General features: G+C 39.4%; 1 protein-coding gene across 2 annotated transcripts in view; it reads right to left on the minus strand.

Moving 5' to 3' along the window:
- Positions 1-24,697, minus strand: part of LOC145341043 (UAP56-interacting factor-like) — a 29,034-nt gene continuing 4,337 nt past the window's right edge. Inside the window, exons 2-10 of one of the 2 annotated variants that reach the window (XM_080185780.1) lie at positions 18,078-18,221; positions 14,299-14,456; positions 11,268-11,380; positions 10,894-10,990; positions 8,943-9,001; positions 7,904-7,939; positions 7,417-7,488; positions 6,808-6,937; positions 1-1,147 (exon numbers count right to left, since the gene is read on the minus strand). In XM_080185780.1, the coding sequence (XP_080041906.1) occupies positions 1,052-1,147; positions 6,808-6,937; positions 7,417-7,488; positions 7,904-7,939; positions 8,943-9,001; positions 10,894-10,990; positions 11,268-11,380; positions 14,299-14,456; positions 18,078-18,221 (905 nt within the window). In that variant the 3' untranslated portion in view covers positions 1-1,051. Of the gene's footprint in view, positions 1,148-6,807; positions 6,938-7,416; positions 7,489-7,903; positions 7,940-8,942; positions 9,002-10,893; positions 10,991-11,267; positions 11,384-14,298; positions 14,457-18,077; positions 18,222-24,697 lie in introns of both variants that reach the window. The other variant, XM_080185779.1, reaches the window with a different exon arrangement.

Raw genomic sequence — 24,697 nt, forward strand, 5'->3', positions numbered from 1 at the left:
TGGATTTTCGACCTTTTTTAATGCAAAACAGAACGAGTTATATAAGCAAAATTACACTCATGCCACTCATGTAATATGGCATATGGCAGAGGATTTAAAATTCTTAAAGGAATGGCTGAGACGTATGAGAACAAGCTTGTCCATTTTCAAAACAGACATCCTCTGATCAATCTTCCCAAGTCATCACATCTACTGTTTTGTGATGGAAACAAATTAAAAATTTTAAACACTGTACTCATTATTAAAAATGTAAAGTTAAAGCATCTAAACATCTCAGTAGGAGAGCTTCACTAAAATGTTCTTGCCTTTGTTATTGAGATTTAATACAAAATACCCAAAAATAGTGCTCAATTAGTTGGTGCATTAACACCTTCAAGGAAATGAAATGCCTTCCCATAACTGATTTTCAAACATTGTAACTCAACTTCCAAGACCATATAATGCGTAACCTCACATCAATCGCCCAAATTAAGGAAATAATGATGACAGTCTTTTACAAGGCTGCATTTTAAGTCAGATGGTTTTCTGCAGCCATCTTTCAGAATTCTTACGGTGCTTTAGGGTTACTTTGTCTGGCAAGAATTGACAATATTTCCGATCACCGACTAAGAAAAAGTGCCTCTGGACTTTAGTTGATGAAACATCACTATTCAATAGACATAATCCTTCTTACAAAACTGTGAAACAGGTAAACTTTAATAAAAAAAATTAGATTGAAACTTTAACAAGTCTTCAAAAATACTGAATTTTAAGTCAACTGTTTGTGCTGGATTTAGATATTCTCTTCACCTGGTGAATTGGTTCTTGAAATTAACAAAGTTCAGTCTTTGCAATGAGACAATTTAAACAGTTTGTTCGATATCATCTTGAACTACTGTACCCCAGGCAAAATCAAAACTTTAAAACATAATTGGAATGTCAGCAGCTCTTCGGTATGAGTACTGTACAATGATCCTTAAAGTACAGTCAAGTAAACTGCTTCTGTGTCATGTCAGTTTGTGACAGCAAATCATTCCAGACAACGTCCCAACAATTCTGTCAGACAGCTCAACTATCCCACAGTCACAAAGCGTCCTCCTTTGCTTGATGCTTCTGCTGTTCTCCGCTCCTTGAGAATTGCAAATCGTTCGTTTAAAGTAATGCCAGTCTGGAGAAAGAAATATATGTTGTGATACACAAGCATTCTGTGCATAACCAATGGTCTTCACAAACACAATCTTACATGTAAATAGATTAAAGATTATAGATCATAAGTTGTGTAATTCTCTCTTTCTGCCAGAGAACACTTGCTCATGCTGAATTATGCTCCCAGTCACCAGCAGCCTCTGCTCTCTCACTGATTCCCATTTTTCATATGTAACCCGAGGAAGTGGAATTTCAGACAACACCAATCCTGTCCTCCCTCAATATCCATCTGCACCTTTAACAAGTGGAAAGTATTTCATACTCCAGAAGTGCTGATGTCATCCATAGCAGCTCTAGCAGAAACTGTCCAAAATACAGGACATAATTACAATTTCAAGTCAAAATGCTTTACAAAATAAAACATTCTTGAAATGCAACAATTTATGTGGGCAAATGATAGAAATGCATTTCTCAGTAAAGCCATTATGGGAGCTATCTAAATAGAACAGTTAACATAGCATCTCATTATCGATGAGAATACGCAATTGGTTGTGCTAGAGGATCGGTGTAGAGTAGTGTAAAAGATTGAATACGCCACTTCACATGCGCTTGTAAAAAATCTCCATGAGTGTAAGTTGTTTTTGTTTATTAATTAATGTCATAAGTAGGCTCACATTAACATTGCAATGAAGTTACTGTGAAAATCCCGCAGTTGCCACATTCCAACGCCTGTTCGGGTACACAGAGTGAGAATTTAGCATGGCCAATGCACCTAACCAGCATGTCGTTTGGACTGTGGGAGGAAACTGGAGCACCCCGCCTTAAAACTTTGGGGATTTTCCTGTTTAAAGCAGGGGGAAAACTGGGGAGAATTTGCAGGCTGCATACAGACAGTGACCCAAGCCGGGAATTGAACCCGGCTCCCTGGTGCTGTGAGGCAGCAGTGCTAACCACTGTAACCATTTCATTTACTGTGAGAGCTGTTTGAAAGTTAATTATATGTAATTTGTGGGAGTAAATGTAGGCATAGTTCACTAAAAGTGTAACTCATTAAATGTTCAAGATCAATGAAATTAACAACTTCATCTGTTTTTGGGTTCAAACTAAATGAGAATTAGAGGTTTGACTCATTCTAATCAAATAGCACTGGAGTGAGTTAAAATATTACTTGAGCAAATTATCTTTACGGCATTAGGGTGGAGTTCCAATAGGCTGCACTCCCTCAACACCCAGGAATTCATCCAACTGGTAACACTCTGCATCCAGAACAAGTCAGCAACAGATAGAAAGGAATTAAAAATGAACCGACAATAGAAAGAGGAGATATAAAAAAAAAGTACCTGAACAACAACAAAATTATATGTTTAAGATCTAATTGAATAGAGAACAAAGATTACAAAATGAGATCTAGAATGTGAAATGATAAATGTCGTCAGATCTGCATTACTGTAAGTTGGTATAGCTCCTGCTCTGCCTCAGACCTCAAGAAATTACAAAAGGTTGTGAACGTAACCCAATCCATCATGGAAATCAGCTTCGCAAGCAGTGACTCAGTCTACACTTCCCACTGCCTCAGCAAAACAGCCAGTATAATTAAGGGCCCCATGGGCCCCAGACATTCTTTTCTCCACCTTCTTCCGTCGGGAAAAAGATACAAAAGTTTGAGGTCACGTACCAACCGACTCAAGAATATCTTCCCTGCTGTAGTCGGACTTTTGAATAGATCTACTTTCCACTAAGTTGATCTTTCTCCACGCCCTAGCTATGACTAACACTACATACTCTCGTTTCATTCTCTATGAACAGTATGCTATGTCTGTATAGCATGCAAGAAACAATAATTTTCACTGTATACTAATACACATGACAATAATAAATCAAAGTTCTTCAATTTTGGAAGCTGGAATTCATACATACATAATTAGGCAAATTATAATGTATGATTTTGTGGAATTAATTTTATATTGATTCATTTGCAGCAGTTTTCATGTGTCCTATACCAGTATGAAGGGTAAAAGATTAAGTTTAAGAAGCATGTTGTTTTTATGATGAAACAGTTTAAACTTTGATCCTCAATCTCACTTAAGTTGTGACAAAGTACAGTTTTTGCCAATTGCTGTGCTGAATGTAAAATAAACCAGCAAGTTAAAATTGTTTAAAAGGAGTGAGAATGATTAAGTCAGTAGAAAGGGAGAAGAGTAACACAGCAGCATTTGGGCTTCTGACTCCAAGGACTGTTATTCTAAAGTTTACAAAAAGAGACTTAGTTCAAATCAGTCTCCTGAATAAAACTGAAGATCATCAAGGAAGAATCCTGTGCTGATTCGTCTCTGTGACAATTGGAGATTTCTGCTGGCAAAGATATTTGCTCAGATTTGAGCTGTATACTCCAAGGGAGTGGCCCATATATCTTTGTATTGATTTCACAATAGGCATAAATTTACATAATGCATATGAATTTGTACATGCAAAATGGCTCATGGGATCATTATGGCAATTAAAATGAAAGATGTAGAAACCATCCCGTTTCTACTATAAAAAGTGAGAAGGTCTTTGGTACAAGGAACAAGAAAATTGAACTACTGTATTTTTCAAAAACATCTGATGTTTGAACTTCTGGGCTCCAAGACACATGAGTGGTCTTCCCCTCATATATAGGTCCTTACACTAAATATTAGGAGAGTGCCACCTAGACTGCATCATCCAGTCATCAAACATGCTTCCCGAAACAAGAACGAACATTTCTGGCATGACCTGCAGGGTCCTCAGGAGAGACAGAGCTGGAGCAGCTACAAGGGAGTGATTCTGGCTCAAATTCCAAGGTCCGTTCACATGCTTGATGGAAATTGTGCTAACACAATCTCCTAAGAGCACCCCCTTGCAATCTTTTGCTATGGAGCAGGAAAAGCAGAAAAAAAAATCCTGGTCAACACAAAGTTAGACAACAGTGGAGGAAACATCAATGCACACAAAGTGATCTACTGAAAGCCCTGGGCCCAGACTCTGCTGAATATCACTGTGTTTGGTCAATAACGTAGTCTCAGGTCACTTACAACCCACCTCTCCTTAATCTGTAACTCTCAACAGTTTGCTGCTTAAGAGGTGTATCACAGTTGTCGTTTATGCTTGCCCGATTTTGTTATGTTGACTATCACAACAAAAAGAGAAAAGCATCTTGAAACAAAGACTGAGGCAGATTGTTAAAGGGAAAGTAGTGAGAAATTTACATAAGAAATAGGAGCAGGAGGCGGCCATCTAGCCCTTCGAGCCTGCCCCGCCATTCAATAAGATCATGGCTGATCTGTCGTGGCTCAGTTCCACATTCCCGCCCTCTCCCCATAACCCTTAATCCCCTCGCTTATCAAAAACCCATCAACCTGCGTCTTAAAAATATTTAGCGAGGCAGCCTCCACCACTTCAACGGGCAGAGAATTCCAGAGATTCACCACCCTTTGAGTGAAGAAGTTCCTCCTCAACTCTGTTCTAAACCACCCCCCCTTTATCTTGAGGCTGTGCCCCCTAGTCCTACTGTCCTTTCTGAGCGGGAAGAGTCTCTCCACCTCTATCCTATCCAACCCACTCATCATCTTACATGTCTCAATGAGATCTCCCCTCATTCTTCTAAACTCTAACGAGTACAAGCCTAGTTTATTCAGCCTCTCCTCATAGCTCAACCCCCTCAACTCCGGCATCAGCCTAGTAAACCTCCTCTGCACTCCAAGGCCAAAATATCCTTGTGTAAGTGCGGCGACCAAAACTGCACACAGTACTCCAGCTGCGGCCTCACCAGTGCCCTATACAGCTGCAGCAAGACCTCCCTACTTTTATATTCAATCCCCCTCGCGATGAAGGCCAGCATCCCATTAGCCTTCCTGACCACCTGCTGCACCTGCAGGCTGGGTTTTTGCGATTCATGCACAAGGACCCCGAGGTCCCTCTGCACCGTCGCCTGCTGCAGTTTTTCGCCATGTAAGTAATAGTCCTTCCTACCATTATTCCTACCAAAGTGGACCAACTCGCACTTGCCAACATTAAAATTCCATTTGCCAGTTCCTGGCCCATTCGCCCAGCCTATCTAGATCCTTCTGCACTCTCCACACCCTCCGCGCAATTTGCCATTCCACCAATCTTGGTGTCATCAGCAAATTTTGACACCATACACTCGGTTCCCTCCTCTAGATCATCTGTATAAATGGTAAATAGCTGAGGCCCCAGCACCGACCCCTGGGGCATTCCACTAGTCACCAACCGCCAATCCAAACAGCACCCATTGACCCCCACTCTCTGCCTCCTATTTGACAGCTAATCCTCTATCCACGCTAACACCCTACCCCCAACTCCATGCCCCCTTACCTTCTGCAATAACCTCTTGTGAGGTACCTTGTCAAACGTCTTCTGAAAATCAAGAAAGACCACATCCACCGCCCTAGACACATCCTCATAGAACTCCAATAAATTTGTCAGACACGACTTCCCCTTAACGAAACCGTGCTGCGTCTGCTCTATCAAGCAATTCCCCTCAAGATGCCTCGCTATTTCCTCCTTGATGACGGATTCTAACATTTTACCTACAACAGATGTTAAACTAACTGGCCTACAATTCCCTGCCACCCTTCTTAAACAACGGCGTAGCATTAGCCGTTTTCCAATCTTCCGGCACTTCCCCGGAATCCAGCGACGTTTGGAAAATAACCACCAAGGCATCCACTATCACCTCCGCCATTTCTTTCAGAACCCTTGGATGCATTCCATCCAGTCCTGGGGACTTGTCCACAATCAGTCCCTCCAGTCTGTCGAGCACCGCCTCTCGAGTAACAATAATGTCATTGAGACCCTCCTGTCCTACCATATTTCCATCGCTAACACCCGGCAAATTATTCACGTCCTCCTCCTTGAAGACGAAAACAAGAAAGTTATTCAAGGCCTCAGCCATTTCCCCATCCCCTACCACTAAGTCCCCCCTCTCATCCTCTAAGGGTCCAACGTTGACCCTAGCCAGCCTCTTCCTTTTTATACTCTTGCTATCCTTTTTGCATGGAAAACAAGTTAGAAATGGTAGGAACCATTAAGATTGCTTTTGTTCTTCATTTTGTATTACAAAGAGAGGCTGTACTGACAAGATTGAGAATCCAGACACAGTGACTGTTCTGCATGTTCACCATTTGATGAAACATGCTTAGAAATTCATAGAATCATAGAAATCTGAGCTTGCTCAGAGCTACTGCAGGAGTATATGACGCAAAACAAGAATATTTAGTTCCTGGTATTCAGGGGAGGTAACTAGTGTTAGTGACTTAAATCACCTTGTACGATACAAGAGTGTGGCAGGCAATTCCTACAAATGTAGACATTTGGACTGCCTAAACAAGTGACTAACCCTACCATCCCTAAATTCATATTCTGAATTAAGTTGTTCTTCCACAAGAGAAAGCAATTAGGTAAGGTTACCAACAAATCATACAGCAAGTCAAACAATGTTTCAATGGAACATTAAGGAATGTAGCATTTCTTATCCCATCTTTCATGCATGTCGGACCTTCATTTTCAACTTTATCACACGATATATCAAAATGTGTAGCGAATTGCAACTCTCATGGTGCAACATGTCCTCCATCAAATGGTTAGAACTGTAGTTATAAATAGCTGATCCAAACAATGATAAAATCATTTACAAATATTTACCTGTCTTCCAACACTGTTGATATCAAATTCCAGAGGCACTCCTTTTGGTGGCTCTTTCTTTTCATCAATCTCTTTTTTTACTGCAAACGGCATCACCAAAGGAGGACGTCTGATTCGGAACAGTTGGGAACTATGGAAAAAGACTCATGATTAAACAAGATAAAAAAATTCTTCCTTTCACATTACTTGCATTTATACAAGTACCTTAAAAGCAGATAAATATCACATGGTGTTTTCAATGGTGTAATTAAAAAAGAATTGATGCTGAGCCATAAGAGGCATTAGCAGAAGTTTTGTTTGCAAAGAGGTGCGTTTTAAGGAGGCTTGTAAAAAGTGAGTGAAAGAGTCAGAGGGGGTTAGTTAGCAAAATTTATAACTTATAAGCTAAGCACCTGGAGGCATAGCCATCAATGGTGAGATGGAAGGAAGGGAAACTGCACGCAGGCCAAAGGGATAGAGGTACCACAGCATTTGAAATGTTGCCTCAGTGTGCACGTGTGTTTAGTATCAGGTGTGAGGGACACAGTATTCCTGTACCCAACTTGTAAGATGATTCAAATTCCAAAAACTCAAAACATAAAGGTAATAACAAATGAAAGAAACACATACTCTGTATTTTTGGCAGATGGATTCTGAATGGACACGGTCAAAATTCCTCCACTGCTAACAGGAATGCGATCTCTGAAAAAGTAAGTACCTAAGTGACTGACAAGCAAATGTTAATCATAAAACAATAATGTTTACTAAATCCCAAAAATATTTTGCACCGTCATGCAGAAGATCTGCTACTTCTGTCCACAAGTGCATCCAGAAATATTATACTCACATTCTAAAATACCAAATCCATAATGAAATTTTACGAATTTTGAAAAGAGAACCATTCATGTCAAACATCATGAATTATGCCAGGCTCAGATATGACAGCTTCTTGGTAGTTGGGTTAGCTTCAAATTGCAAGCATCTAGACAAAACTCAATTCGAATTACCAACTTGTATCATTCCAAGCATCCTTCGTGATTTCCTTTCCACATAATAATAATTGATTCACTTAGTAATTACAGTGGGCTTTGTCAATCTTCACAGTTTAATGACTTACTGGTCAAATGTGGTAGCACTAGAATTGGATATCCACCTAAAAAAAGAAAATAAAAGATCAATCCTTGTCTTTTAAATATCACATTTTTTGACACACAGGATGTGCTTTTGCATCTCTGAAATCAAAGCCATACCAAGTCAAACTGATTCTCATTCAATTCAGGTTCTTTATTACATACAGCAATTTCTGGCTGAGAACAAGCTTGCCCAATCATTTTATAGGTAAATTTAAACCATTCGGTTTTAAGTACAACAATACAGCAGTCTTTGTGCATTAGAATTTTCACGTATAAAACTACAAGAAACTTCCAAACCAGACATCTGCTTGGGCTATTGCAGGGAAGTTCAAAAGGCCAAGTTGAGCCAAGCCCTGATAATCTAGCCCATGAAACCACACAACATTTGTGCTTATTTGTTGATTGGATTGTGAGAACTTGGTAGATTTTGCAAAAAAGCACATCTTCGAACTGTTGTCTCACTGGGGGGATAGATCCTAAAAAAAAAGGAACAAATCCTTTGAACTTTATATTTATATCAGGTTGAGCAACAACTCAATCCAGGAAACAAATACATAAAACAATTGATAGATTGTCCACATAAATCAAGTAAAATCTTGAGATTTAAGAATGGGACTTAATGGCCTAACTCTGTAGGTGGCATAGTGGCACAATGGTTAGCACTGCTGCCTCACAGCACCAGAGACCTGAGTTCAATTTCAGTCTCGGGTGACTGTGTGGAGTTTGCGTGTTCTCCCTCAGTCTACGTGAGTTTCCTCCAGGGGCTCCAGTTTCCTCCCACATTTCAAAGATGTGCAGGGTTAGGTGGATTGGCCATGTTAAATTGTCCCTTAGCATTGGGGGGGCTAGCAGGATAAATACCAATGTTCTGAGGATAGGGCCTGGGTGGGACTGTTGTCAGTGCAGGCTCGAATGGCCTTTTTCTGCACTGTAGGAATTCTGTGAACCTGAACACATTACATCCAAATGTAAAAAGTAATTTTAAGCAATTCTTTCTGCAGTTTGTTCAGTGTTTAAACTTACGGTTGTGTCCTTTTCTTAGTAGCTGCTCCATTCACCCCTTGTTCAGTTTGCATATGCACCTGCGTTTAATTTATAACATATTTCAGACACAGATTACTGCTTTCACATAAACAAAGCCAACAACGTCAACGTTTAGTTCTATTTCCCTTTCCGATAAAACCAGTCGATCTTCTACTAACAGTAATCAAAAAGAGGAACAGAAATCTAGAAACCCACAGGTGGTAAGCAAAATGTCAATATTTGTGGAAAACTTCCTACTTTTAGGAATTTGCACCAAGACTTTAGACAGGATCAACAGTGTTCAAATAAGGCTGTGAAATTCAACGTAATGAATCTAACGAATGGTGGATGGGATGGGGCCACACAGTGGCAAGTATTGCTGTCTCACAGCGCCAGGGACAAGGGTTTGATTCCCAGCTTCAGTGAAGTTGGTACATTCTCCCCGTGTCTGTGTGTTTTTCCTTCGGGTGCTCTGGTTTCCTCCCACAGCTCAAAAGGTGCGTGGGTTAGGCTGATTGGCCAAGGTAAATTGACCCTCAGTGTCAGGGAGTTAGCAGGGTAAATAAGTGGAGTTGAGAGGATGGGGTCTGGATGGGTTTGTGGTCGGTGCAGACTTGATGGGCAGAATGGCTGCCTTCTGCACTGTAGGGGTTCTATGTTCTAGGTAAAGATCATGAAAGCTGCCAAATTGTTGTATAAACCAAACTGGCTTGCCAGTATTCTTCGGAAGAGTATCTATGATTCCCCACCTAGTCTGATCTGAAGAAGTGACTGGTCAATACTGGTGTTTTACTCTTACTGCTCTCTGAAGGTATATAGCAAGTGGTCACTCAGTTATATAACAGAGTCATCAGCACCATTAAGGTGGGCAATAAATACAAAGTGTGAACTGGCCATCACTACCTACATTCATATGGAGGGTTATTCAAATTTTACACACGGTGGCAGACAGTTACTAAATAAAATTTAAGAAAACATGGCCAGATCTCAAATTGAGCAAAAAAAAACATTGAATTTGAGACTCAACAAAAAAAAAACTGCCATTAAATGAGATGGAAGGGCATCACAATTGGCCCAGCCTTTCCAAACAAGTGGAAGGATAATTAGACATGGCATTCGTCTTATTGTTCTTCAAAATTCATTTCCATTTTTAGAGAATAAACTAAAGAACCTCATGGTCAAGTAAACCGTTGACATTAAATTCAGGTTCCACCACCAAAACAGTTGCATGGACAAAAAACATCAAAGGATACTCAGTGTGTTGGAATTGTACTCCAGCATAAATCAGGAAGAGTGAAAAGGTTTGGGGGTGGAGATAGGTGGGAAAAACAAAAGACAAACCCTAACTTCTGGAAATCTGAATGTCATGTTAAGCAAACACACATAAAAGTACTCAAATCGATAAAGAATAGCTTTCAAAATATGGCCTTGCCGATTTCATTTTGGAGTTTGCCATTTTAAAAAAACTAATTTGCATTCAAATTCAAGCTATTACATAGCATAAAATCAGCATAAACGTTTAGCAGATCAGTAACATATGCACTTGCCAATACATAGCTTTCTTAGCAGCAAAGGAACCAATCTGCAGAGGGCAGCGCACAAAGAACATCAATTTGTTGGGGGGGGGGGGTGGTTTTCTTTTATGAGTAAAGATGTAGGCCATCGAAGGAACAGCACTGAGTATACCTGTACCTCTGGGACTGCAGTGGTTCAAGATGACAGCTCACCACCACCTTCTCAAGGGCAATTAGTGGTGGACAATAAATGCTTGTCTAGCCAGCGACATCCACATTAATTAATGCTCTTGAAGATGTGCCCAATATTGCTATCACAAAGACTCACACCACTTAAAAGTGAACTTTCACAGTTGTTGCCTCATAGGAAATAATGATAAAAAAAGGATTTTCTGAATTTGAGACTGAGCTATTTCTTTTGGTGTACTTTTCCATACCTTTAGACCTCTTTTGAATAGAAATGTTGCTTGTCGCACTTCTTTATTTTGCTGCATCTTTGCTGGAGTCCTGAAGGAATTGGTTTGCACTGGATTCCTGAAAATCAAATGCATAGAGGATTAAGACGACAGGGACATTTTCTTACGACTGAAGAATCTAATACAGTTTTAGAAGTGTTTGTTTCTGCCTTGTTGAAACATAATTTAGGTAGTTTTGGTCACCTATCAGAATTTTCTTCAACTGCAGTAACATTTGTGGTCTCAGTTTAGTGGGATTACTCCATCCGTTATGGTTCACTATAAAAACTGCTTGGCAGATTAATTCTCCATTTCCTCACACCACCCCAAACGTAGCACTGTCAACACCTCCTTACCTCCTCTTTAGCTGCATTGAATGCATCAGTGTTGGCATGCACCTCCATTGTCCTTCATTCTGCCTCATTACTGCTGTGCTGCTCTGCAGTGGAGCTCTTGATCTCTGTCCAGCCTGCTGAAATCATTTAGAAGAAATCAACACCAAATACAGAAAGCCTAGAGGAGAGGATAGGGAGTGGGGAGGGAGCAGAGAGACGAAATCAGATTTATGATCAACCTCACACCAAAATGTACCAATTGACACAAGATTGAATGTATGTACAAAGCTACATTTTCTTTGTATTTTAATTGGTTTAGTTTCAACTTTCTTGAATTTATCAGTTCAGTATCTTCATGTTATCCTTTACTGAATTTACTGTTTGCTAGAGAACTTGAGCATTGCTGAAAAGAAAAGATTTTTCTGTCAAAGCTTCTCATCTTGTACTCATCAGGATATTTGAAATTTAAACCAGGCAACTTGACTGATAAGGCAGTGCCTTGACCAACAGAATGAACCAACAAATGACTGTAACTTGTGTTTAGCTGAAACAAATGCAATCTGTACACATATTTTGCCTGTTTCAACCAAAAGTGATAACCATTTGCTGGTTAAATCCTCGGGCAATGCTTTGACCAGAGTCAAGCTGCCATGTTTAAATTTTGAACACTGCTTGGCAGTTAATTGTCAGTCACCATCAACAGGTACGTTGTCCATATCAATGCCTCTATCTGTCAGAGTTCACTTGGCAACAAATCATCACACTCTTCTCATACAGGAGAGATTTGTTGATTTCCCTCCCATTGTAGTTTTGTGAATGACTTGATGAGTGCAAGACCAACAGCTTTGACAAAGTCTTTTTTCAGCAATATTGAATCTATTGTGTCTTATCTTAAACTGTTCTTGATTTTCTTCTTGTATTGATAATTTTCAGCTATCTCCCACACCATGTTTCACTTACTTATTTTATTAAACCCCAATTTATTTGAATACTACAAATTACTATCTAGAACAGAAAAGGTACCAATTATGCCACCAGATTAATAGTCTAGAAGCTGTTGGGTTGCTATAAAAAATGCAAGTAGTTCACTAATTGGCTGTAAAGCATTTTTAGGTTCTGAACGATTCTATACAAATCCAAGTTTTTTCCTTCTAATTCCTATAGGGATGGAAACGTGGCATCCTTATGCATTGTGACCTATATCTGACTCCAGGCTTTCATCAATGTGGTTGACTTTAATCCTTTGAGGTGGCTCAGCAAGCTCCCTGACCGAGTGCCATCACATCCTCAGGATAATGAAGGATGAGCAATAAATACCAACTGTAGAAGCCAAATAAAAGCAGCACCCATATCCCAAAAGACAACTCCTTCAGAAATTAAGTGAGCCAGTACAAGTAATTCTTACTTCTGACTACAGCCAGTAAACTACAACACAATGAAAAAATACCAAATATAGGTCAGTGCCCCTAAATTTAGGGCATGGGGGGGATAAAAAAGGGAATTAGCTTGCATTCCCACTCTTAAATCACTATTCAAATGATCTTGATTGGGAAGTGTAGATTGTAGCAGATGGGCAAGAACGGATGAGTTTGGCTGGAATGCCCCTTGTGGTTATATAGTCTGCTGATACCAGCTAGTTAAGGTACCAGAAAATACTTGGCATTGTGTAAATGTATCCCAGTAGGGAGCCAATTGTTTCAGGAAACAAGGGGAGAAAACAAGTAACATATGGACATCTAAGATTAACATTTTGGCACCCCTGCAAGTTCTAATATTAAATGGCTTAAAATTTCCAGTCTTCAGGGAAGTCATAACTTACATGTACCCTAGAATATGTACTCACAATGACTGCATGGAAATTTAAACTTACTGTGCTTGAAACCACCCACTACTCTGAATTAAATTGGAGGCTTCATGTGGTTCCAAAGTTCTGACTCTTCAAGCACAATAGTTACCTAAGGCAGGTTAGAAGAATTAAAATTACTTCTAACTTCTGGGTAACTATAGTACAGTCCTCTGCTGCTATCCTGAATCTTGACTACCATTAAATCCAGCTTCCCCACAACCGACTACCCAGCTACTCCCCTCCTGATCCTCCCGACTGTTGCTCCCTACCCGAGCTACTACCCCCTGCCCCCTCCCCACAACTATCCTTCCAATTCCCTCCCACTCATTCAATTCACTCCAAACATCCTACCATCTACCCCCAATGCGGGAATACCCACATCTCTACTCCCCTGACTAATTCTACTCAGCCCTCAACCCACCCTACATAACACCCACTACTCCCCTGGTCTCTGTCCCCATGGTTCAACCCCCACCCATCCTCCCCACAGATCTTCTCCCTGGCTCCTCAAAGTTCCTTTAAACACAAGGACCTATAAACTTACCTGGTTTGCAACAATAATAAAAAGGATTCATGATTTCTCTTCCCCTGACACTGCTGCCCTGCACTGGAAGAATTTGGGAAACAGGTACATTACACATTTTTCACTAGGCTGGTGTTGGAAAGTAGGGTGAGGAATTTGAAGCTCCTGACCAAAGTAGTAAAAGAGTGGCATTTCAACTATGATTGCCATGCCTCGGAAGTTCTGATTCAATATTTCCTATCAACTGTGTAGGACCATCTTAATTGGCAATTGCTTCTGTTATTACGTGAGCACAATTGCAGTGAAAGTTATTTTATTCAATTACTATAATTCCTGATTATGGAGACTACACAAAAAGAAGAAAAGTTATTGGACTGTGAGTAAATCTTCTATGGCCTTGTTCACAGGTATCTTTTATTGTATATGTTTTAACAGGCTGAAAAAGTTTACAGCTCATATCTGGAGACAAGTAATAGGCATTCCTGTTAAATTTGTTAAAGGTAACTACCCCCATCATCTGGATGAAGTAGGAACACCACATTTACTATTCCCATTGATTTCCATGAGCTGTTGTCACAAACATGACCAATCATAAACCTCCAGAGTTTATTGCACACATAGTCTCAATATATGAATGCATCCTAAATATTAAATATAAAGGAATGAAACACTGTACAATTTACCTTCTGACTTAGAGATGACCTGTTTATTGGGCTGATCCACTTCCGTAGCATTAAAGCTTTTCTTGCTGCCAGGCCAGTTATTACACCCTGAAACCGCCTCCTCCACGGTCCAGAACCTCTCCTCTTCCCCACTGGTACCTGTCTGTTCACAGCTGTTCCTGTAATGGTTTATGAAGGCATTGCTTATTTTTACCTTCCACTTTCAATCACTATGTTCACTTTGATGCCACATTGAGAATTCTCAGAAAATGTTGGACTTGAGAAATACAGTACAGCACCAGCAAAATGCCTCATTTCCATGGAACGTACTTCTCATACACTCCATCAAATGATCATTGTTCAATCAAATTATAAAGCAGAACCCAACACTTGTAGTTTGATGCTGCTGACCAAAGTAAAATGGGAACTAATTTAAAATCATACACACTAATTTTGCAACAATTTGTACAAGACTAAAGTAGATCTCATAAATCTGAATGACCAGGTCATTTTATCATCTCAGTAGAGACGAATAATTTTATATTTTTTGGAAATTTGAAAACCAGGTATTAACTAAAAGAATGAAGCCACAGGTTTCAAAATTTAAAGCAAAATAATTTTACTACACAAATATCAAACATGAAAGTTAATAACTACACTCTCTCTTAGTCAGTTACGTTAAAGGTAGTAAAAGTGCAATGAATGGTTATCTGTACTCTAAACCAAACTTAACTCAAACTTCCTTTTACATCCATTTGACATTTATGCCCAAGAAACAGACATTGCTTGCATAGCGGCCTTGGGGCTGAATTCTCATGGTTCCAGAAGTTCTTTAACTCTGGAGCCTTGCATCCAGGAAATCACTTCTCAGCTTGATTATCTCAAAAGTCCATCACTGTTAGTAGGTTCCTTCAGTTATGAAGAATTTTAAACCCTTTTAGCCAGCATGATATTTCAACTGAAACCCACTTGAACGAGATGTTCCTTGCAGCCAGCTTGTTTCAAGTTAACTTGCTTGAAAACAGAATTACATACACAGAAATCTTACCGCAATCCCCCCCTTCCACACTTCACAAAATTTAGCTTTTGTTTTATTATTTATCTCCTAGGCAGCTTGGTCACACGATCAACTTACTTTTCATAATAAACAATCTTCCAGAGCAGTGATGGTTAACCTAAGCTAGTGAGTGGCCCTCCATCTCAGTGGGCCACAGGGTTGAAACCAAACCTGTACACTAACTATGATGACCCTTGAATAAGATCAAATACATTTCATAAGTTATAGAAAACACAATTATTCATACATTAATAGAACGGTCATCAACTTCAAGTGAAGAAAAGAAACATTGGAGCTTAATTGGATGCAGAGGAAATGCACAATACTAACAGTCAATGTGTGTAATCAGCAAGCACCTCACTTCATGTGCCCTTGCTTTACATGCATATCATCACAGTCATACTGGTAGTAAAACAGCTACAATGATGGAAACCAGCAGAATTTGGCAACTCTGCCCATGGGCAAGTATCAACAAAATGTCTTGTGGACTATACTCAAGAACCCTGAAGGGCCACATGTGGCCCACCACTGTTTTAGAGTAACCTAATTCTTAAAGGGACCATCACCCCAACATAAGGTATAGGTTTCCTCCCAAAAGCACATGGTCAATCACAATAATAAAGGCTATCATCTATACTAATCTTGAATCTGAATAAAATGGGAATTTATAAACAATGCAATAGCCAGTTATACAAAAATTTTATCATGGCACTCAAAATCCAACACCCGCCTGCTCTGCCATTCAACATGATCATGGCTGATGGTCTACCTTAACGTCATACGCCAGTGCTCTACCTCATACCCTTCAATATGCCCCTTAGACCTAGAAATCTACTTCGTTCTTCAAAATATTCAGTGATTTGGCTTTCACAGCCTCTGTGGTAGAGGATTCCACAGGGTCACTACCCTTTGAATGAAGAAATTTCTCCTCATCTTAATCCTAAATGGCCTACCTTGTATCCTGAGACTGAGACCCTTTTTCCTACACCCTCTGACCAGAGGAAACAACACTCCTTCAACCAGTCTGTCCAACCCGGTCAGAATTCATACGTTTCAAATTAGATTTCCTCTCATTCATCTAAATTCCAGTGAATAAAAGGTAAATCAACCCAATCTCCCATCATACAACAGTCCTACCATCCAGCAATCAGTCAGATAAACCTTCATCACACTCCCTGTATGGCAAGTATATCCTTTTGTAGATAAGGAGATCAAAACTGCATCAATACTCCAGATTTCCCCAACTGCACTAATGTCATTGTCCCTGTACGAAAATCCTTTTGCAATGAAGACCAACATACCATTTACCTTTCCAACCATCTGCCGTAACTGCATGTCTGCTTGCTTTCATCGATTGGTGCACTAGGATACTCAGGTTTCTTTCTGCGTCAACATTTCTCAATCTATCACCGTTTAAATAATACTTTGTCATTCTATTTCTCTGTCCAAAGCTGATAACTCCACATTATTCATGATATACTGCATCTGCCATGTATTTGCCCACTCACTCAATACTTAAATTACTTTGAAAGCTCTTGCATCCTCAAGATCACTTGTATTCCCCACTAAGTTTCATGTCGTCAACAAACTTGGAAATATTACACTTCGTTCCCTCATCCAAATCACTGGTGCATATTCTGAATAGCTGAGGCCCAAGCACTGATCATCATGATCCTACTGGTCACTGCCTGCCACTTCGAAAAAGACCCATTCAATCATACCCTGTTTCCGGTCTGCTAACTAATTCTCAACCCATGCCAATATATTACCCCCAATTCATGTGTTTTAATTTTGCACACTGAGTGAGAGTTTATCAAAAGCTTTCTGAAAATGGAAATACGCCATATCCACAAGCTTACTCTTATCTATTCCACTAATTACATCCTCAAAAATCTCCAGCAGATTTGTCAAAACATATTTTCCCTTTCATAAATCCATGCTGACTTGTCAAATCCCACATTGGTATTTTCTAAATGGCCTGTTGTCACATCCTTTATAACAGACTCTCACATTTTCCCTACTATTGATGTTAAGAGGCAGACCTTCATGATCTACCACAATGAGGACAGAGATTGAACTTGCACTATTAGGATTTTTAGTTTATTTTTTCATGGAATGTGGGCATCACTGGCAAGCCAGCATTCGTTACCCTTCCCTTAAACTGAATGGCTTGCTAGGTTATTTCAGAGGGCAGTTAAAAGTCAAACACATTACTGTTGATGTGGAGTCACATGTGGACCAGGCCAAAGACAGCAGACTTCCTTCCCTCATGGACATCAATGAGCCAGATTTGTTTTTACAACTAGTTTCATGGTCACCACTACTGAATTTAAAATGCAGCTGTCATGATGGGAACTGAACACATGTCCCCAAGAACAAAAACCTGGAACTCTTGATTACTTTTCTCATGACATGCACCGAACCCATGTCTTTCAGACTGTGGGAGGAAACCCACGCAGACACTGGGAGAACATAAACACTCCACAATAACACTGACCCAAGCTGGAATCAAACCCAGGTCCCATGCACTGTGAGGCAGCAGTGTTAACCACTGTGTCATCATGCAAGCTCTATCCTTGAATTTTGGCATGCAGAAGAACAGGGTGCTTATAGCAGGATATCAAATAAATCTTCAATTTTGCTCAACTTGTCCATACTCCAGCACTTCAGGACTCTCGGAACTTTGTGAAATAGTTATTTACGATAAAAAAAAATGCCCTGCATTTAACAGTTCTAAACTTACCAAATCGCTGTGGGATTCCATGCCAACTGCTTGATCTTTTCTGCTGCATCTTGAATTGCAAAGATCCATTTAATGCCTGTTTTCCCTTTGGTGGCATAACTTTTTTTACATTCCGCTGTTGTTTATTCAATTTAATTATATCATCTGTTGTAACACAATATAATTTCAACTGTTAAAAAGATGCTTCACAAAGATGGGTTATATGCAATGGAAAGAAATAGTAAATCAAGGATAGAAATAGTAAACTAACCAAGTTACAGCATCTACCTTCAAATCAGCTTAATCATTAAGTTAGTTTATCTCCCTCAGGGTATCAGGCAAGACATTGCGAATCACTCCTGCCCCCTAAACTGGGAAGAGGAGGGTCAGACCACTGAAGTTCCTGTTATAACATACCCACTGGTTTTTGCTATACATGTAACAGTGATTGTCAGGTGTTTGGGAGGGCAGAAGGGCAAGGATTATCTGAAAGAATGGACATTCTATTGTGGGATGTGGAACTTGCGGATGTCCTAATGTGGCCTTGTGGAACAACTTGTACAGTTCAATAAGTTCCTTTTCATGCATGATCTTCAATCTCGCAGGCTTGGCTGTGGTACCTCGCAAAATAAAACATAGCCAGCTAATGTTTATGGTCCAGGTATGCATATGACAAGAACAACTTGACATGGTACTGCAATGTGCCTGGTGGCAATGGAGTTATATTCCAGTAAGAGCCCAGGAAAGGGACAGCAAAATGCATCTCACAGAAGTTTAAAACATGCTGCATATCCCACAATACCTTTGGTTAACAAAAAAAATTGATGAATCTCAGTTTAAAATTAATAATTGTTCTCACATCAATCATGGAAGAGAGTTCTTGAGGTATGAAAAAGCTTGGAGAATTGCTCACCATTTTTAACCATGCAAGAGATTATAATCAAGGCTGATGTGTGTTGCTCTGCATGGGTTAGGATTAAAATCTTGTTAATAATAGATGTAGTGAATTATCCAACAATTACTATCTCTAACATTGTTACCTTGTTTAGAGGGTAAAAGGACTTTATCCCCTTCTTAAAGGACATTCATTCAAACTTGGCTTTCCATTTGGTTCAACATCCCACTTATTCAACCCAACACATCTACAAACCAGATAATGGACTACATCCATATCCAGTAGTCAGCTTAATCCTCACAGTAAGGAATGATCATTACTATGTAATGTTACTCAAAGAAAAGACAATATGATTTATAACATAGAAAACTGGAGCAGGGAGTAGGCCATTCACTGCTTTGAGCCTGTTCCACCATTGAGTTTAATCATGGCTGAGTTTCTATTTCAACACTACACCCCTGCATACCTCTCAAGACTATTAGAGATCAAGGAGGAATCAATTTCCTTCTTCAATATATTCAGTGAGTGGGCCTCCACGGCATCTGTGGTACAGAATTCCATAAGTTCACCACCCTCTGAATTAAGAAATTTCTCCTCAACTTAATCCTAAATGACCACCCTGTATCCTGAGACTGTGACCCCTTGTTCTAGACTCCCCGCAACCAGAGGAAACAACATCCTAGCATGCTGTCTGTCCAGCTCTGTCAGAATTTTAATTAGATCCCCTCAGTCTTTTAAATTCTAGTGAATACATGACCAGTTGACACAATCTCTTGTCATTCAACAAACCTACCATTCCAAGAATCAGAGTGGGAACATTTGCTGCACTCCCTCTATGGCAAGTATATTCTTTCTTTCTTACATAAAGGAGACCAAAACTGCACACAATACTCCAGGTCTCACCCCAAGGCCCCGCACAGCTGCAATAAGACATCTTTGGTAGATTATTTGAATATAGGCACAATGAAAGCCAATATGCCACTTGCCCTCCTAAATGTTTGCTGCCAGCCATTGGTGTACTAAGACATCCAGATGTCACTGTATATCCATATTTCCCAATCTATCACAATGTGTATAACACTCTGCCACTCTGTTTCTCCACTCAACATGGACAACTTCACATTTATGTTGTGGGATTTGTGAGGTAGGTGGGTATCGCCAAAACTTCAGGTAATCCAGGACTCATGAAAGCCAGCATCTTCATTTAAAGACGTAATTTTATTTCACCAATGATTGTAGGGAGAAATTATTGATGAGACCTTGGCCCGTCCAGGCGTAGAACAGCCAGGCATTTCCAATAAGTTCTGACGGATACAATTCTAAATAGATCAATTACACACACGTATCAGATACATGCACCTTTCAGTAGTTTCGAATCAATCATGTTCAATATACATAAATCTAGCTAATTGCAACTTACCTTATGGTATAATGGTATTTCATTTGCCTTTAAAATCCGAACAAATCTTCCCATTTTGACTAACTCAACATCCCATATTCCTTAGTAACTAGATGCCTGGCCACGACATTCAAAGTTAACATTTTCACAAATTTCCCTCCAGGTCACTGTCAAATCAGACCAACACATGATCCCATGTCCAGCATGCATCTATCTTACCTGGACAGCATATAAGCCTATTCATAAAGTTGCCCTGAGTGTACCACCATTAGAAACTCTGCTGATAGAACTTTCCAAGATTTCATTTTTTCCTTAGGATGTGGTTCTGTCCGAATACCCTTTGTCATCACACCTTGCAGCAATCTGCCTTTGGCTAAGCAAACAATACTCTTTACAAAATAAATTGATAAAGTAATTTAGTACATTCCAAAATATCAACATTTATGTTTTAAAATCATTAGTTATTTAAATTTCTTTCTGCATTTCATGTGTGCATAAACTGCTCCCTTGTTAGCTTACAAGTCTGATTCATCATCATTTATCTTGATGCTGGTAGTTCTGTCAGTGTCTTAAGTGTCTAATGTTTTAAAATCTTCACTAATCGATTACGATTTTATCCTTGAGAATCCACATTTCCCAATCTATCACAATATGAATAATACTCTGCCATTCTTTTTCTCCATCCAGAGTGGGTAACTTCACATTTATCCACGTTATACTGCATTTGCCATGTATCTGCCCAGTCACTCAATATCTAATTGACCCTGAAATCCCTCATCACCACCCTCCAACTCACATTCCCAAGTTGCATGTCATCAGCAACTTTGGAAATGTTACATTTGGTTCCCTCATCCAAATCACTTGTCTATTGTGACTAGCTGGAGCCCTTATCCCTGCAGGACTCCATAAGTCACCATCTGCCACTTTGAAAAAGACCCATTTATCCTACTGTTTCCTGTCTACTAACTAATTCCCAATCCATGCCAGCAGATTAACCCCAATCATAAACGCTTTAATTTTGTGCACTAACCTCTTAGGTGGGACTTCATCAAAAGTTTTCTGAAAATCCAAATACAACACATTCACTGGTTCATCTCCATGTGTTCCACTAATTATATCCTCAAAAAAATTCCAGGTTTGTCAAACATGATATCTTTTCATAAATCCTGTCTCATCCTCTTGCTATTTTCTAAGTATCCTATCATTGCATCATTTACTATAGGCTCAAGCATTTTCCCAACTACTGGTGTTAGGCTAACCAGCCTGTAATTCCCTGTTTTATTCTTTTATAAAATAGAGGGGTGGACGACACGGTGGCACAGTGATTAGCACTGCTGCCTCACAACACCAGGGATCCCGGTTTGATTCCCAGCTTCGATCACCGTTTGTGTGGCGTTTGCACATTTTCCCCACGTCTGTGTGGGTTTTTTCTGGGTGCTCTGGTTTCCTCCCACAGTCTGAAAGATTTGCTGGTTAGGTGCATTGAGCCGGAGTGTGACGACTAGGGGAATTTCACAGTAACTTCATTGTTAATGTAAGCCTTACTTGTGAATAAACCAACTGTATAAGGATGTTGATTATCAGGCCATAGGGATTTCTCAGCTTTCAGTCCCATTCATAACTCCACCACTATTCTTTCAGTAATACCAATTTCCTTAAATTTCTCTATTGCACTAGACCATTGGTTCTTTTACCTTTCTTGTAAGCAAACCAAAGTAGTTGTTTAATGTTAAGACGTTGTGATAAAATGCAAATTAAGGAATCAAATAATCGGAAATGTATTCTGGTAGGTGTATGATCAAATGAAAACAAACTATTTTCAAATGGAAACTGGTTAGGAAGACTGGTTGGCTGAGGTGAGAAGTTGAGGTCTATGAGATGTGGATTGGCCTAGCAACACTGTTGACAGATGTTTACCTAAGGCAATAGAGAACAATGGGTCATTATTTCAGGAGTTAAGGCAAACATGGTAAAAATTTAAAGGAGAAGATGAAGGTAAATTTGACACTTACATTTTTAAAGGGTGAACTCATGTAAGAAATGTAATTAAGAGAAACTTTGAAAGGTAGCTATTAAAAAAAACAAACAGAAAAGGTAGTTGTCAGTGGCAAAATTCATCCCATAATTATTCCAAGATCACAGCCACACACAGCTGGAAGCTACATTCATCCCTAATACCCAAACAAGTGCCTTGCGTGACAACACTGTGCCTTCAAAGAAATGTATTTATGTTTCTTGTGAGAGCTATGTTTAAAATTCAGCTTTTTACACAGTATCGATTTGTCTGCACTAGGCAGCTTACGTGCTGAGAATACAGACCAATACTTGATCTTAGCTAATAAGGTGTTGGTTTTAATCAGAGTAAATACATTTTTGTTTATTTTCATTTTTCCCCTGGGGTTTGATTAATTTAATTGACAAGAGATAGTCTTGTGTTAATGGGCACAGCTACACTTAGGGGAGAGAAAAAAAAACAGGCAATTTCTGCTTGGTTCTGAAAGAAGAGGGCTCTTCTTTGTTGGGCTCAGCTGGGCTTCAAACATATATTGGAGTTTCTGCTCTGATACCCTAACACTGGAGAAACAAAAACAGAAAATGGGGGAAAATCTCAGGTCTATCAGCATCTGTAGAGAGAGAACAGAGTTAATGTTTTAAGTCTGGATGAGATTTATACTGTTTTGTGAGTGGGTGAGTAGAGTCATATGGGGTGGGTAGGTAGAGGCTAGGAAAGATGTTATGGGTGAAAGGACGCACTCAATGTCAATGGTGGTGATCATGGCTAAGAAGAAGGCTGATAGTGGTACATTAAGAGATCAGACCGTGTTAAAGGTAAAATAAAAGTAAGCAGTTCAAAAAAGGACAACCTGAACAGGTAACAGCTGGCCCTAATGGGGCAGGGGTTAGGGAATAAAGATGGAAAGCAGGATAAAAAAGGAATGGAAATGAATCATTGGAAGAAATGAAAATAGATGAGACAAATAAAAAAATGGGGTGACTGTGGAGGAGAATGTGAAATGTTAGCTTTACCTTCTCTGTATAGATGCTGTTGGAGCTGCTAAGACTTCCAGCAATTTCTGGTTTTGCTTCAGATTGCAGAATCCAAGTGCCTGGAGAAATCTTGTTTGAGAAGCAGTTTGTTTCTATTCTAAGCCAGATGCAACTACCAAATGTGCTAACTATTACTGGGTTTTGGTTACAATTTTGAAACCAATGGGATGTTGTTTCAGAAGATTTAGCACCAAGGTTAGGAAAAGAGGGATTTGGAACTGGGTCAATGTAAAGGTATTGTGTCTAACTATTAAGGTAGGAAAATGTTTTTTGTTGCCTTAGTTGTGTGTTTTACTATTGAATGAACATATTTTTATTTAATATTACTGTAAGTTTGGAACATTCTGCACTAGCTTCATATCTTTCTCAGATTATCCCAAAATTGCAAAACTAGAGTGAAGAAACAGCATTCTAAACTTCCCTTCTGTGATTTGGAACACCTTAGCTTTGTTTTCTATTGTAAATTCTCCTATTTTGGACTGTGTTTGACCCACATTTCTCTTCACTAATACTTTTTATATACTTAGAAGTTTTTATAGACCACTTCTATGTTACTTGCAAGTATGCACTTATTTCATTTCTCCTGCTTAATCAATCTTTTGATCCTCTTTGCTGAATTCTAAACTGCTTCCTATCTTGGTGCTTGCTACTTTTTCCAGCAACTATATGACTTCTCTTTGGATCTCAGCATATTCTTCATTTCTTTTGTAAGCCATGATTCGGCCCCTTTTTAGTTGTAATTTTGTGCCAAAAAGGAATGTATAATGACTGCAATACATACATTCATTCCTTAAATATTAGTCAATGCCTATCCACTATCACACCTCTTAACTAAGTCCCCCAATCTTAGCCAACTCACACTTTCGCAGTTTTCTTTGTTTAGATTTAAGACCATAGTTTCAGACTGGGCTTCACTTTCCATCCTAACAAAAAATTCTATCATGCTGAGGTCAATGCTCCCGAAAGAACCCCACACAACAAGGCTATTAATTAACCCTCTTCTCATTACATAATACCAAATCCAGGATAGCATGTTACCCAGTTAGTTCCTCGACATACTTGTATTAAAAAAAAAATCTCTAACACTCCAGGAGTTCATTCGTGACTGTACTGTTACTATGGATTAAAAAAATTACCCATTTTTACTGCAACTACATTCATCTCTAATTTCATGTTTAATGCCATCCCTACCTTACCTAAGGGAGGCTTATTGAAGAAGGATTACTGCAACCTTTCTGAACTGGTTTAAAAAGCCTAAAATTTGTGACTGAACTCTGAGTCATTGCTAATTTAGACTGG

The sequence above is a fragment of the Carcharhinus amblyrhynchos genome, chromosome 3, assembly GCF_965287045.1.
Source record: "Carcharhinus amblyrhynchos chromosome 3, sCarAmb.v2.hapA, whole genome shotgun sequence".
NCBI classification, from domain to species: Eukaryota; Metazoa; Chordata; class Chondrichthyes; order Carcharhiniformes; family Carcharhinidae; genus Carcharhinus; species Carcharhinus amblyrhynchos.